This window comes from Paramisgurnus dabryanus, chromosome 17 (assembly GCF_030506205.2).
Source record: "Paramisgurnus dabryanus chromosome 17, PD_genome_1.1, whole genome shotgun sequence".
Classification (NCBI taxonomy): domain Eukaryota; kingdom Metazoa; phylum Chordata; class Actinopteri; order Cypriniformes; family Cobitidae; genus Paramisgurnus; species Paramisgurnus dabryanus.
In genome coordinates this window covers 8,453,522-8,470,198 of record NC_133353.1, presented here as the reverse complement: position 1 = coordinate 8,470,198, position 16,677 = coordinate 8,453,522, and the positions used below count along the sequence as shown (strand labels likewise).

The 16,677-nt window shown below is 37.7% G+C and overlaps 1 protein-coding gene across 3 annotated transcripts in view; it reads right to left on the bottom strand.

Moving 5' to 3' along the window:
• Positions 1-16,677, bottom strand: part of supt3h (SPT3 homolog, SAGA and STAGA complex component) — a 106,121-nt gene that overhangs the window by 12,929 nt on the left and 76,515 nt on the right. For all 3 annotated transcript variants that reach the window (XM_065254989.1, XM_065254996.1, XM_065255003.2), the window contains 6 exons: positions 16,524-16,660; positions 8,117-8,192; positions 5,664-5,776; positions 4,034-4,144; positions 899-1,066; positions 123-233 (listed from right to left, as the gene is read on the bottom strand). In XM_065254989.1, the coding sequence (XP_065111061.1) occupies positions 123-233; positions 899-1,066; positions 4,034-4,144; positions 5,664-5,776; positions 8,117-8,192; positions 16,524-16,660 (716 nt within the window). The remainder of the gene's footprint in view (positions 1-122; positions 234-898; positions 1,067-4,033; positions 4,145-5,663; positions 5,777-8,116; positions 8,193-16,523; positions 16,661-16,677) is intronic.

The following is a 16,677-nucleotide window of genomic DNA, read 5'->3' as shown; positions in this document are numbered from 1 at the left end:
GGAAAATTACACTAACCACAAATTGCTCTAAACAATTCCAATACTTCAGGGCTTGACCACTTTAAAATGGGGCTGTGCTGCGATTATAAATATAACTCTTTTACGGCTCTGTTATTACGTACTGAGAAGGGGGAGAGCGGGCCAATCTTGTGGCTGTAGCGCCTGATGGCTTCTCTGATGTGGGTGGGTTGGATGGCATTGCTCTGAGACTCTGCGCCACAGGCCGGTGAGCTCTGCAATGGAGAAGAGAGAAAAATACAGCTCGGATTATTGCTAAATCAAAAAGACGGTGGGTGTCCTGCAGTTTAATGCATAAACGCAGCCTGGCGAGGACACAAACGCTCACTTTTCAGATTAGAAATGGGGTGAGGAGGCTCGGCAAGCCCTTTACCTCCACGGAGATATAAGCGCTCTCTATTATTTGTTGTTTTATGAATTGTCAGCAAGGGTGAATTTGACAAACATAGATCTGACCGTAAACTCTCAGAGTTCAGCAAAGGAAAGCAAAAGAAACTTTACAGAAATTGTACACAATAAATAAAACAGATTTTTAGAGCCTTAAAACACTTACCATGTGAAAGGATTTGAGTTTAAAACAAATACAATTATTATTGATTTATTTCTGAACTGCAAATCTTTTTTTTATTGTTGGTCCGAAATATGCTGTTTAATTCTGTAGATTCTTGCATGCATGAAATAACTGCCCAGAGGTGTTGCAAACATGACCGACTTTGTATTTGAATAACACTAAAGTTGTCTATATAATGCATTTGTTGGTGGGACTATTTCATATACACCACTCACTTTTAGTGACCGATAGTGTGTTTAAGAACTGCTACACAATAACATCCCAAAATATTTTATGTACAGTATGCGTGTCAATATATTTAAACTGTACCTTTTTCCTCTTCCTCTGTTTAACTTTACTGCTGCCGTCCTGTGTGAGTCCTCCATTACCCTGTGTTGTGGAGTGAATTTTACTCTGATGTCCTGCGGTCAGAGGAACGCTCGGGGTGGAGGGTGGGGTGTTCTCTGGAGAATCCGTCTCTCTTTTGGTGGCTCCAGCCTGAAGAGAGATTAAAAAAAACATATCACTATTGTTTATGGCCAAGTGGTTAAAGATATGATGGGACTGAAAGGTGGTAGGCTCAAATATCAAAAGTCTATTTGACTATTCGACTATAACATCTCACATGAGAGGGATGAAGTCTGGGACTGACTGATTATGATCATATGCATGCCAATCGCTAGGCTGTGGCTTTAACACCATGCAAAACAATTTGACCTCATTGCAATGGCTGTGCAAGGTCATGGATTGAATGTCTCTATACTAGAGCTTTGACAATTTTAGATAGAAAGCACATAAAATAAGACCATTGTAAGATTTTAAGCAGATATAAGATTTTAAGTTTTGATCATTTAGTCTTCTTTCATGATATAAATCTGTGTCTTCAAATGTTTAAATGGCCTTGCCCCTAAGCCTTTATGCAGCGGGGGCCGGTGACTTATTTTTCGAGGACGCACGATGCGAAGCTCGTCACATGTATGTAGCCTGTCATGTGTGTGACTCGTCATTTCAAAATATGTGTTCAGCGCGTCATCTCAACCTATGCATGCTTTGAAGGGGTTTATGATAAAAGAGACACTCGCATTTGCCAGATACTCGCTTAAACTCATGTGTAATCAGAGTTTAGTGTTAAGTTAGTGTCTTGCGAGTATTTTGTGAACGTGAGGGTCTCTTTTATCATAAACCCTTTCTAATCCTTTTTAAAGGATTATTAGGAACACCTGTTCAATTTCTCATTAATGCAATTATCTAATCAACCAATCACACGGCAGTTGCTTCAAAGCGTTTAGGGGTGTGGTCCTGGTCAAGACAATCTTCTGAACTCCAAACTGAATGTCAGAATTGGAAAGAGAGGTGATTTAAGCAATTTTGAACGTGGGATGGTTGTTGGTGCCAGACGGGCCGGTCTTAGTATTCACTGAGTATCTGCTCAGTTACTGGGATTTTTACACACAACCATTTCTAGAGTTTACAAAGAATGGTGTGAAAAGGGAAAAACATCCAGTATGCGGCAGTCCTGTGGGCGAAAATGCCTTGTTGATGCTAGAGGTCAGAGGAGAATGGGCCGACTGATTCAAGCTGATAGATAAGAGCAACTTTGACTGAAGTAACCACTCGTTACAACCGATGTATGCAGCAAAGCATTTGTGAAGCCACAACACGCACAACCTCACGTACCACTCATCTCCACTACAAATAGGAAAAAGAGGCTACAATTTGCACAAGCTCAACAAAATTGGACAGTTGCCTGGTCTGATGAGTCTCGATTTCTGTTGAGACATTCAGATGGTAGAGTCAGAATTTGGCATAAACAGAATGAGAACATGGATCTGTGCAGATTGCTGGTGGTGGTGTAATGGTGTGGGGGATGTTTTCTTGGCACACTTTGGCATGTTTAAATGCCATGGCCTACCTGAGCATTGTTTCTGACCATGTACATCCCTTTACGACCACCATGTACCCATCCAATACACAGTATTAGTATGGTGTTCCTAATAATCCTTTAGGCAAGTGTATTTTGACATGACGAGCAACACACGACACTCCAAACACATATTTTGAATTTGCGCCCCTCATAAGAAAATTCACCGGCCGCCACTGCCTTCATGTACAATTTTTAAAAGATTGCAGATCCACTAGAGCGGCTTCTAGTGGAAACTGTAAAATTGCATTCTGTAAAACATCCTTTTTTTTCCGATGGCTGTAAAATTTTGGAAAAGCTACTAAATCATGGTTAATTCAGCAACAATCTTGTCCTTTTGTTTAATTAAAATTTCTTTTTTTCTTTCCTTTAAATTATTCTTGATTATTGTGTCCCTTTTATAGTTAAAAAAGCCGTTAGGGACAAGTTTTCAAATTAGCTCATGCTACAAGCACTATGATGCATGCATTGGATGTCCCTTTACAAATAAACGTAAATATTAAATAAATAATAATGGGGTCAATCCACAGTGAACACACATATGGCACTGTAAGTCTCTTTGGATAAATGCATCTGCCAAATGCATGAATGTAAATACAGAAACCTGCAAGATGGACTTCATCACACCAACAACTTTTTTTAATCAATACATTTGTCTTCTTTTGTTAAAAAATGACGTTAGAATCCCGCTACACTTCTGAAGATCACAATGTACTCGTCCTTCTCCATGAACATTTCTGACATCACACAACTTTAGTTTTTAAACAACAGTTGGCTTTATACTGAAAAAAAAATAACCTTAAGTATGGCGGTGATGATGCATCTAAGGTCACAACTAAAAAACATTAAGAAATCTACGCAAAACATCACCTGCAGTTTTAAGACACAATCTCTGTCTGCAGGGTCATTCTGTCACTCTCACCACATGGGAACACAAACCGACCCCCAAGGTTCAGACGAGTAAAAACAACAATACTGGAATACAGGCTGGAAAATACCATGTGTGCATCCAGACCCACAGTGGCCTTGGACCAGTCTGACTGAGAGAGAGGGAGGAGGTTTCTGTGGTCATCATCCAAAACGGATCCCACCGCCCAAAACCACTTTGCACAAACCTGGCATGAGGTCAAACCCGCAGTGCAGACAAGTCTCATCAGACTTTCTTTTCTGATAAACAGGCATTCAGAGAAGCTAATAGATACTCAATTAAAGCCTTTTAAATGATGATGAAGATGATCAAACTAACATGAAGATCAGCAGCTGGCCGAGAGTAAACCAGTGATAAAAACACTCCATTTCTAACTTTTAGGTTTTGTTGTAATGGGAACAGTGGATTACAAAATAAGCGTGCACTAATAGTGTACTAAAGTAAAGTACTGTATATCACACTTTAAAAGCAAACAATCCCACACTGGCTAAATAAACCAATGTCTTACGCTTCTGAGCTACATACCAACAGGTTTGAAACAACTTGAAGCAATGTAACTTGGAATAATTGCAATATAAGTCACAGGTAAAGAAAAGCTTTAAAGGGTTTTGTGTACCTCTGTAGAAGAGTTTCCGTATTGGATGAAGGTGGCAGATATGGCACGCTGGAAAGGATCTCCTGTTTTAGGAGTCATATCTTGTTTAACCAACAGGGCAAGATCAACAACCTGAAAAAAAAAAAAAAAGTAAACACATATGAGGTATAATAAGTAAGGAATAATTGACGACGGGCCATTGAATTATAAGAAAATAATGCACACCAAGGTGGTAATGCGGCACGACGCAAAGCGGAGGCTCTGGTGCCTATTTTTAAAACATTTGACAAGTTAGGTGTGCGGTTTACAGAAAAATAATCAACACCCATAGAACACACAGAATAAAGCATTCAACAGACCCGTGGTATAAGAGATAATGAAGAAATAACAAGGGGAAAAAAATTTAAAAGTTGGTTGGTATATCGGAATGCTTCCAAAGTATTTAAAAGAAATCTTCACAGAAAAATAAAATGTTTTCCTTAATTTAGTGCACCTTAATGCATCCTTCGATTTCAAGGCATCATTTGATTTTTTGTAGATCATTAGCGCTGAAAAGGTGTGGTCTAGTTATTTTTGCCACTGACCTAATAGCATATGCATTTCTAGGAGTTTCCCTTTCAGATGTAACATTTATGGAAGGAGATATTTAAATGATTTACGCAATGTGATTTACTAATGTTATGATGGGTATTTGCACCATTATTTAACACCTAAAAAAAACATGTCTTTAATCATTTTGCACTTGAAATTGTAGCCGAGAGAAGAGGCATCAGAAAGCACGTGGTACAAGGCAGAGGATTTTTTATCATCTAACAGTTTGGTTTTTTTGAATGCCAGAGGAACATGGCAAACAATATTGTTTAATAATAGGCTAAGCCATTTTTTTATTTGGTGTAAAAAAGTGCAACAAGGCATTTTTACAGTAAAGACTATCAATGGTTCTTGCATGTCTCATTACTACATTTCATCATGACAAATATGACGGCAACACTCAAAAAAAGCTTGCTTATTTTCTACCCAGTGTTGGGTCAAAAAGGCATGAGCTTAGCAGCTGGGTTCAAATGAACCCAGAAAATGTTTATATTTGACCCAAAAATTGGGCTAAACAACCCAGCATTTTGAGTTAAAACAACCCAGCAGGCAAGGTTCGTTCCCTTTTTGACCAAATGCTTGGTTGAACATTTTTTAAAGTGTAATCACTCACAAGAACCAATGATTGTCTTTACTGAATTCACTTGGTTATTTTCTGGCTTTCTAGGTTCATTGCATTGCACACCGAGATGCAGGACAAGCGGCAACTGAAATTGAGTTTTGAGTCTCAACTGAAACATGATACAGTTTGTCATTTTAATTTACGTGAGATAAGTGTGCCTCCGAATAATGTGCTTTCATGCTTTGGTTCAAAGGAAAAGTAGCCGACCGTCTCTGACAGGTAGAGCATGTAAATAGTCTACAGGTAAAGTATGTTAAAGCTCATACATGTACAGTATGTAAAGAGTCTGCAGGTAGAGTAGGCCTATGTAAAAGCGCTGGCAGAATTCATTTGTAAAGAGTTTGGAAGTAGAGTATGTAAATGCGCTGACAGGTACAGTATGTAAAGAGTCTGGATGTTAGACAGTATGTAAAGGTTTGTGGTCTGACCGCAGCTCACCTGGGCTACAGTTTCATAGGCCAGATATGAAAGGATCTCCATGGACATGGCGTTGGGCTTGAGATCCAAACTACTGCAATCCAGCCATTCGCGGAATTTCGAGGCCTTCTTAGCTAAAGGAAAAATGATTAAAAGTTTAAGTTTGTCACTAAAATCTTCATAAAATTAATCACTGTGGGTGTATCTCACAAGTCTGGAAAATGGCAAGGCCACACAAAAATCTTCACAGTGTACGAAATACACTTTATTTGCTACAGGTAAAACATAAATTCTTACATTCAATATTAAATCATTTTAAAAGTTCTTATATTAATTTTAATATTGACACACTTAGATGTAAGATTCATCCAACAAGTAGTCTCCAACATGGTGCCCCCGTCTGTGAGTTGCCCACCAATGCATATACTGATAATAGCCTCAATTTTAATATTTATATATAACATATATTTATATTAGCTTGGCTTCTTTTATGTATGTTAACATTTTAAACAATGATAAAACATATCAACAAGTAAAATAAAATAAAATTAACAAGTAAAAAAAAGTTTTGAGTAGACTTTATCAAAAATAGTAGCCCTCCTGTTTTATCTATTGTGGGAGCCCTTGCTCACAAAAAGGTTGGATACCCCTGATGCAGACAATGCGTGCCACAGGGATAACGTATTTTTGTAGGCAAAACTCGGATGGAGTTAGCATTTTAGCACTTCCGGTTCCTAAAAAAAACAATGGGTTTTATGAATGGGGTTTGGGTTAAACACCTTAAATAACATTCATAAGCCCAAGATATTTTCATGTTTAATTCCAAGACATAAAACACATAAATGATACCATCATATGTGACTTTTTAAAGCTTTAAAGTGTCTTTTAAAGGGCGATTGCTAAGAAGTTGGGACTACAGACTTCACCAGACGTCACGCATGAAGATCTCAAAAACCTTTTTCCAAAAATTCCCAACAAACATTTATCCACAGAATTTTTCTTTATTAGGGAACAAATTTTAAATGTGTTAAATAAAGTTTAAAAGAGCTGTCGAAAGCTGGGTGGTCACTGCAAAAAATTACTTTCTTACTAAGTATTTTTGTCTTGATATCAGTACAAATATCTAAAAAGTCTTACATTTTCTTTGTGATGATTGAACTTTTCTTGATGATTGACCTAGAAAAATAAGTCTAGTTTTTAGATAAAAAATATAAGCAAATTTGTGCTTAAAAAAAGCAAAAACATTGTCAATGGAATAAGACAATTTGTCTCGAATTAAGTGTTTAAGAAAAAAGCAAACTTATTTCAAAATATTTTTCTTACCCCATTGGCAGATTTTTTTGCTTGTTTTATGCACTAATTCACTTAAAGTTTCTATTTTTTTGTCTAAAACAAGACTTATTTTCCTAGGTCATTTTGCTCACCAAGAAAATACATCTTAATTTAAGAATATTTTGATATTTTTACTGAAAACAAGACAAAAATATTAGGTAAGAAAGTAATTTTTTGCAGTGGTGATGACGTTGATTTCGAGAGACTGTGGTGTAGTTCACTTATAGTCGAAGGTTAGCGTTTCATTTCTAGTGAATGCATTTAGACTTCAAAAATCATAAAAGTTAAAAATCATTATCTTGTTAAACCAAACATGCAGGTATGATAAACTTTTATTAAACACAAAGCTTAGTTTTTGCTATAATCCAAAGGTCTATGGGAAACATTTCTTGGCGAGGGAACCCGCGTCCCGCTAACATCCAGGTTGGTCTACAAAAATACGTCGTCCCTGCGGCAATCTATTAGAAGCTTCATACACGGCATGTCTCTGAAGTTATGTACACTACTTACTGTACAATACTGTAAAATAATATGCAGTATGTTTACTGCACAGTATGGATGTTTTAAGCATTAGATAAATAGACAAGACTGAATAGACTAAGGTTATAATTTTATAATGCAACAACAATCAGTTCAAAATTGTATTGTCACATACTACAGTGTATAATGTGCATTTATATAATTTTAAAGAAAGCCTGTTCATCCAGTAACGCTTACTCTCTCTCTCTCTCAAAACTGCTTTCTGTCGGTAAGATTTTTTGTCAGTCAGTTATGCAACAGATTCACACACATTTATTGAGCTGTTGTCTCGACCTGCAGTCTGATCCCAATAAGCAGCAGTAACTGGAGAGGCATGAAGCCAGTGAACATGTTATTAGTGTTAAACTGTGGCCTTCAAAACCCAACAGTGGTGTGTTCAAAATCCCACAGCTGTGTTCTTACAAGCCCACGAGTTTTGAGCTCAGAACCGCCGTTCGAACCGCTCATCACAGACTTACCGTAAATACAGTAACTAACCGTAGATAAGCCTGTACATAATGAGGAAGAAATTAAATACTTGAAAATATCACTGAGCGATCAGAGCAGGTAAACTGATCATTTAAAAACCACAAACCAATGAATAAATGTGAAGAAATACTTACAAAAACTTAACTGTCGACTCTCGCAGAAATCACTGTACTGATTGCTATCCATGTTTCTGGTCATTTTCTCAATTCTCTGTATAAAACAGAAGAGACATACATTAATATCAATATTATTATCAACATCATCGGTTACTGTTAACGTTTAATTAATAAACCTAACGCCCCATTCAGACAGCGAGCAACAATCAGTAGCAGAGCACTGCAATCTCATTCATTTCAATAAAAGCTTGGTGACTTCTGAGCGAAAGTGACTATTGGCGACTAGACAGGTCTGTCCAGTGACGCGAGAAAGTTAAGAAAAGTTCAACTTTATGCAAATGATGAGCGATTTTCGGAAGCGACTACCAATGGGAGCGAAGCAGTAAAGTTCACGCCATTCTTCTCTCTGGAGTGGACGGGACTTATTTGTTTATGACAACCAGATTTTAAAAACGCCTCATTGAAAGAGATGGGCGACACACAGCGAGAAATTTGCTGGTGGTCTGAACGAGGCTTAAGTATGAAGAACAGAAAAGTGTTTGCTTCCTGCATTTCCCTTTCTATGCCAATCTGGAATTCATCCATAGTCAAGTAAAATTTTTGTGATATCACAATAAGCTTTTCCATAAAGATACTTTTGTAACTACAGAGCTCGGCTATGATGTAATGCTTTAAAACACAATTTTATCAGTGATTCAACTTCAGTCTGTCTCACAGGACTTTAAGAGAGCTGTGTGGTGTAATGATCCCTCTTAATAGCAACCAAACAGGTTTCACTCGGATTTACGGCTAAACGTGTTAAGTTGCGGGTCAAAACCTATAATTAGACGTTTCCTCATCCTGGACCAATTTAATACCTTCACATAACAGTCAATATGAGCCCAACACCAGGCTGTGTGTCATAAAAAAAGGTTCACGGTTTTACGAGCTGATTTTTTCCCCCAGATCAAACCTTCACACAGCAAAGAATCACATGGAGGGAGTCGCGTCTCAGTGCGGGTTAACGGAAACCATCAAGTCTTCCAAAAACTGACTCGGGACAGTCTGACATGACACTCAGAGTTCTGGAGCCCAACGTGAGGTAGACCAGATCATTTTCAGGCCACCCAAACCAACCGGAGTCTTTATATTTAGTTAGCTGGCAGTCATTGGAAATTCCATCTTTGAAAATACATATTAATGATTCCGAGCATCGGCTCCTGCCCGCTCATTACGCTTGCCCGGAGCTGTGATTTCTATTAGTGTCGTTAAGAGGCGAGCGGAGGTCTCGTTTCGCAGCGCGGAGGGGAATTCGTAGCAGCCTCGGTGTCTGGGTCTGGCTCCAAATTGGGCCGCGAGCGATACGTACTGGTGCCGTGAACTTAAATAACTCCCGTCGACCGGTTAGCCGGAGACAGGAGAAATGTTTTGACTGTGGCTTATTGACTGAAGAGAGCAGTGGGGGATTTTATGTTTGAATACTATGTTTAGACGTTGATTAAATCAAAACGCTGACCCACCTGCTAATAGCCAAATTATAGCCACAACTGACGCGGCGGCCCTATAGGAGGAGGATGGCAAATATTTGATTTGGCCGGTCCAGGCTTTCATTTCGTGCCAGTGTGGTCTGGATAAAAAGATTCTCAATTTGTACCACTGCTAGCGATGAGATTTCCACAGGCAGAGCTCCAAAATAAATGTTGGATATCTCGTGGATTTCAATGCTTGTCATTCGTGAGTCTGTGATTAACAGCCCGGGGCGACTATAATTAAATTTCTGGAGTATTTCAGTCAAATACACGACTAAGTTTAGACTATCAAATGGCAGTGAAGTTAAATGTTTATGGCTGTAAAGATCAATGGCTGACTGAAAGCGAGTCAGTGGGGCTGGTGGAGATATTTGTGTTAAAGCACAGGGTTTTAATAAACACTCTCGAGTTAAAGAGAACTGAATAATACACTTGACGCTACTTACACCTTGGCTGAGACCACAGAAGAATATCGTAAAACTTCTGCAGACAACCTGGAGGAAAGCGAAGTGGAAAATGACCGCTTTATCAACTTCCTAAACCTATTACGCTTGTGATAAAACCCATTATGTCCAGCGGTGAGGATAATTTATCCTGTGCAAAGGTTGGCCGATTTTCTAAAGCAAACACAACTGTGCCACTCATTTATAGAAAATCACAGCATTTCCAGGCGTAAAACTTGGTTTGTTTCGGTGGTCGGAGAACATTTCCCAAGAATTATGGCTTATATGTGAGCGTTCCAAATTCAGATCTCAGGAGGTGTTTACTTTTACTCTGTCAAAATGAAGCCTTGAAAGTTTAACTGGACAACTTTGCAAAGTAAATCATGACAGTAAAATAAAATTATTGTACAGTAAATATTAAAAATATTTAGCAAATTAAGTATAATAATAATTATTATCATTAATATTTTATGTAAGGAGTAATTGCAACAGGCGGTAAAATTATTAGAAAATAATGCACACCCAAGATGGTAAGATGGCACAACCAGTGTTGGGGGTAATGCATTACAAGTTACGCGCATTACGTAATAATATTACTTTTCTGAAGTAACAAGTAAACAAACGCATTACTTTATAAATGTACACATTAATATTTGAGTTAATTTTAAAAAAAAAAGTAATGCAAGGTACTTTTCAGTTTAATTAATTTGATTTGAAAAAATTAAATAATGTACTGAATTAAACTGAACATGTTAACGTAGAGTTACGCACTCTGTGTGCCCGAGCAGGAACATTTTGAGTCAGAAACGGAGATGGCAGGCCAGAGCTTGACATTTTTGCAATCATAAAAAACACCTGCAAAGCCTGAAAGAGATCAAGCTTCAGCCAAGTAAAAAAAAGTAACGCAAAAGTAACTTAAAAGTAACGTAAGCATTACTTTCCATGAAAAGTAACTACAGTAAGTAACGCAATTAGTTACTTTTTTAGGGAGTAACTTTATATTGTTATGCATTACTTTTAAAAGTAACTTTCCCCAACACTGGGCACAACACAAAGCTGACATTTGACAGGTTAGGTGCCCTGTAATATAATATTATATTAAAAGCCCCACACTCCTGCTTTACAAAGAGTACAAAGCAAAACTATCGGTATCGGTGAATGTCATTCTAAGTAAATGAATATCGGTATCGGCACAGAATGTTTATAAACAGTAGCTGGGTTTCTATCCATCCAAAAAAGAAATGCATTTAGGTGTGTTTCCATTAAGTTGTTTGAGTGAATGACAGTGGTATTGGTAATCTAGTAACCAACAGTAAATAATTAGCTTGTAATTGCCAAACTGAATGCTGTGCACAGAAGGAGGAATGCAGAAGTTTTGATGCAGGCACTAACAGCAAGGGCATTACGACGACGTCAAACCCCATATATTGTAAAGAGAGCTGATACAGTTAGACGATCAGTCTCGTGGGTTTAATGTTTATCGTCAGAATTTATTCCTTTTCCCATAAATCAAAACCACCTCAAGCGAGCGTAAAAACTTTACTTATGCGAAATTTCTCATGCGAAACTCGTTTTTTAAGCGATACTTCAAAATGGACATAAAATCACGATGATGGAAACCCAGCTACTATGAATGTAAAGTGGAGTGAGACACAATCACAACTCAAGTACTGTAGACTTTTTGGTTCAGATACTTTCAGAATGCTTATTTCTGCCTTATGAATGATTCTTCTAGATTTACTTCATTTTGCAAGAAAAGAAAACAAAGAATACACCCAAAGAAACAAAATACACCCAAATCAAGTAAAAGTGCAGGAGTTTATGTTGCCGTTTTCAGCATTTACAATTTCCTGGACAATTTGAAAAATACATATTGCCAGTGTCCCAGAATAGCATGCCGTAGGGAACTGCTGTCATCATGGCATTAACAATGTGGATCTCACACATGACAAAGACACTTTTAAACATTCCCATCTGAACGTGGCTGAGAAAATAACAGATTGTCAAGAGATCTTAGAAGGGTCTTTGGGAAGATTGATGACCTGACTGAGGAAATATAATCCACACACGACTGACAACAGAGAAGCCACTGCAGGCTGATCGAGTGTCCGAGCGAGCGCTTAAATTATAACTCGTCCGGCCTGACGCAAGGCTGTTCAGGCCGTTCACATGAGCTGTTAGTGGACTGGACATCTACAGTACCAGATGTTTGACCCATAAATTGTGGGTTTGGAAATCCTAGGAAATTATGGCCACAGTGTTTATACAAGTGATGTACTGTAGTATATTCACATCAACAAAAACTCTGCCGAGTAAATCAAGGATATGGAAGAGATTTTACAAATATATTTTAGCCACATCAACTACACGTAAGTAACTAACTGGCCGATATTTGGCTGTTTGAAATTACGGCCAACAAGGTTGCAAGGTATGGAGGACTGGGAGTGCAAAAATTATAAATAAATAAATACATGTACAAATAAATATATAAAACAAACATAAATAAATAAATAAATACAAAAATATATAAAAAAAATAAATATGCAGAGAAATATAAAAACAAACAAAAATGAGTATTGCAACTTTGATTTCTTTATTTTTGTATTAAAATATTTTTAAAACATTTATTTATTTCTGTATTTAATTATAATTTTTTATTTATTCTTTTATTCATTTCTACATTTATTTATATATTTATGTGAACATTTAATTATTTTTTACATTTATTTATTTATACATTTATTTATTTCCACATGTATTTATTTTTACATTTAGTTATTTCCACACGTATTTATTTATACATTTCCGTGTCTAATATGTTAATGAGGAGGGGGCGTGTTTTTCTTCAGCCATAGCAATGGAGCACAGAGTCAACCATGGGCAACCCGGGTTTGATTCTTCTTTAAGGAAATTTTTTATATAAACTTCAACCAAGCGACCACCATTACAACTGGCTTGTAAACATGAGCTACGCGATCTTTTGGCGTTTGAAAAAAACTAAACCCATGAAATTATATTCATATGACATGCTGGAAGGCACACCACAGACTTTGTGGCCTAAAGAGTTATTTTCTTTTCCTTTGCGACAGTGCTGTGGCGCTTGTGGCCTTTAGGGGCGCTAGTCGTGAAAAATACATGTCTAGCACCCCCTAGTGGCCAAAAAGTTCTGCGGTGTGCCTTTAAAAAATTACTTTAATTAGTAACGCCTAAAGTTTTTTCTTCTTAAATTTTCTCACTTTAAATAAAAATGTAGGTGAAAAAATACTTCAGTTTGTAACACTTAAAATATTTAAACATTTTCAAATACATTTTACTTAAAGTGAGAAACTGTAAGTTGAAATGTCAATTTTTAAGCGTTACCAATTAAAGTAACTTTTACTTTATACAGTGTCTCTGAGAATCTAAAACAACTACATTTAATATCAAAAGAAATATTTAATATTCTGTACTATTTCTAATCAAATAGAAGTTATATAACATTATTAAATATTTTTTGGGATGAAATAGTGACCTTTGTTTAATATTTCTTCTAAAGTTCTTCTTTGGACTAGATCTTTTTGTAATGTGTATTGAAGGCAGGTAAGTCTGTCAGAGGAATAGCAGACATATGTTGAGTAGACCGCCGAGAGAGCTAGTTAAAGAAGACAAGAGGGGGGCTAGCGGTGGGCTAGAAAGGGCACTAGATACAGCAAGAGAGCGCAGTGCGGTTAAACCATAAAACTTCTCCCGAGGACTTCATGAGTGAGGCAAAGTGGGAGGCCCAGAAGGATATGGTTCCTTATTCCCAAAAGGTCGTCCTGATAGCTAAAACATACCCATTAAAATGCTCAGTAGGAACAAAGTTTTGGGGAAACCGCAGGCGTTCTTGGCCACATCCAGTAATGAGTGGGGCTTGGTTTTAATTGAGACGGGACGTATAAAGTCTCATGGTAATAGCCCCTTGTCCACGGTTCTTGCTTCAGACCCTTAATTACATCTTTCAGCTGCGGCCATTTATTTCACTTGGCAGACCGAGAACAAAAGGATGTTATAGCAGACTCTTGTACGTATGCCACAAACACTCGAGCTCATATTGAGAAGATTTCGGAGGTTCAAGGACGACACGCTGGTGACTTTGGTCCATTTTTGGCTTTAGCATCGGTGCTTGATTTAGTCTGATGATCTGGTTTCCATGATTGGACTGAAAATGCTTCTGTGGACCTAACAATGATGTTTGACAGGTCAATACTCCACTGCTCTCTAGTTTCTTGTTTTTGTATGTCAGTCTGCACGGAGGACAATATTTGGAGTTAATGGAAATTCAAATGAGATGTTAGGACTATGAGTAGAGGGGTTGAAAGCGAGTTGGACAAGAGCCTCTGACGGGGGGGAAATCCAGCTTTGGTCGTTTCTGGTGGTACGGTTACAATGTTTCTCAAAGTAATCCTACTAAGCTGTGCTACATGAGAACATTTAACACCTGAATACTATATCCTATGTAAAAGAATTTGTGTTTTAAATGACAAAGTTTCTACTTTAAGTGTCAGATAAATACTATATGCATTGTTTTGCATGGATCGATCAAAGAGATACATCACAGGCTTGCCTGCTCAGCCAGAATTGCCTCGAGGTCGTTCACTTTCGGATGCAGAACCGCGCGCGTGGTTACAAAAATTACCGTGCACACCTCCACGCGAAATAAGGGCTCCGTCTGAAAGCTTAGAGAGCTGACTCTGGAAAAAGCATTTGGACAGCCTTAACTCTTTCCCTGCCATTGACGAGAATTTCCGGCTTTCCGATTATCCACCAGGTGGCGCACTTCCGCAACTTCTACAACCCAGAAGTAGCGCCTCACGTGAAAGATAAAAAGAGAACTAATGAAGGTAGGATAAAACGTGTTTTTTTTTAAGCAGAGGGTCTGTTCTTTCATTTGATATAGTGTATGCTTATATATTTAAAGAAGAACATTTTCTGGAAGGCATTCAACTTTTGTAAAAATCATAAAAAATACTGGCGCTGGCTGGCAACTTTTTTTTAAAACGCTGTGGGAAAGAGTTAATAGGCAGCGTAACAGAATTCTGTTTGAAATATAAACAAAGAGCGCCCTTTGTGATAACTTATCTAATTTTTGAAAACTACAAAACTAATTTCTTGCTAGAAATGCAATCAAGAGGTGAAAATTTTGTGCTTCCTTGGCCACCATTTAAATTTTACGAACTTGACCAGGCTTGACCAATCACATTCCCTGTGGATGCCCACGCATAGAATTGTGGGATAAGATGATGAAGGTATGTCAGGAAACAGGAAGTAAACCAAACATTGGATTCGGACGTGCACTGATGCCTTCTTGCCTAGGAATGCTCCCTCCGAAGGGTCCCTAGCTGTCACTTGGTCAGAACTCTTTCACAAAGTACACCTTTGCACCTAAAAAGTTCATATTAGTACCAAATGTATACATATCTGAACCTAAATGGTAGATATTAGGACCTTAAGGGTACTCCCATAGTAACCAGGGACCATTATTATGACAGTGTATACTATGGTGACATTTTTGCAACTTAAAATCATTATAATAAAACTGGCAACCTGTGTCTATTGTTGTCTATAGATTAATTGTTGTGAACCAGAATGGTGTCTCTATGGCATCTACTAAATGGAAATCAGGTAATGGCACAAATATGCCCACAAAATGAAAGATTATCACATCTGCAGTGGGAATTTCACCCTATTAACGCTTTCCCCGCCAGTGACAGGTAAACTCGTCAATTAAGAAAAAACTCTTCCCTGCCAATGGCGAGTTTTCCCGGCAATCCATATTTCCACTATTTTCCACCAGATGGCGCTCTTACCCAACTTATACAACGCGGAACCAACTTCTCACGTCAAACAGTTCAAACTCAGTGTATGTTTTGATCATTGCTCTGAATCGGATTTCTATCAGAAGTCTTTTACAAAAACGCAATTATCTCAGCTTTTTGCTCTGCTTTTGAAGAAACTTATCCATATTTGAAAGGTGTTAAAAAGAGAACAAATAAAGGTAGGACAAAACGTATTTGGTCTGTTGTTTCATTTGATATATTGTATATTTATAAATTTAAAGAAGAACTTTTTTGTAAGGCATTAAACTTTTGTGAAAATCATAAAAATGCTAAAGCTGGCTGGCAACTTTTCTTTTAAAAACGCTGGCATGAAGAGAGTTAATATGGGAGTTTCATACTACAAATACTTTCTCTAGAGAGACCTTAAAAATCTTCAAGTTGTAAAAGCCAATAACCAAATCATCCAGTTTTCAAATGAATCCTAATGATGCAACCACTAATTAAAAGCAAATCATTCCTGGTTGATAGTAAATATTAAAATTCAACTTCTCAATGGAGACAGCGAACAGGACTTTTACTTCCGACCGTTCCACCACAAACCCCTAGAAAATGCTGAGCTTGTAGACTGCAGGCTAAAGGAGAATTTTTTTCCAGGCGTCTTTTCCCTCCTTCTCACCTCCATTCGTTCCTGCTTGACTTCATCCACCTCCTCCTCCTCCACCAGAGACAAGAATTCACCTGTCTGGTCGATGATGCTCAGGAAGTCCTGCGCCAGACGCTGTCTCTTGTTGGTACTACAGCTGCTGAATTTGTCTGTAAGAGGACACAAT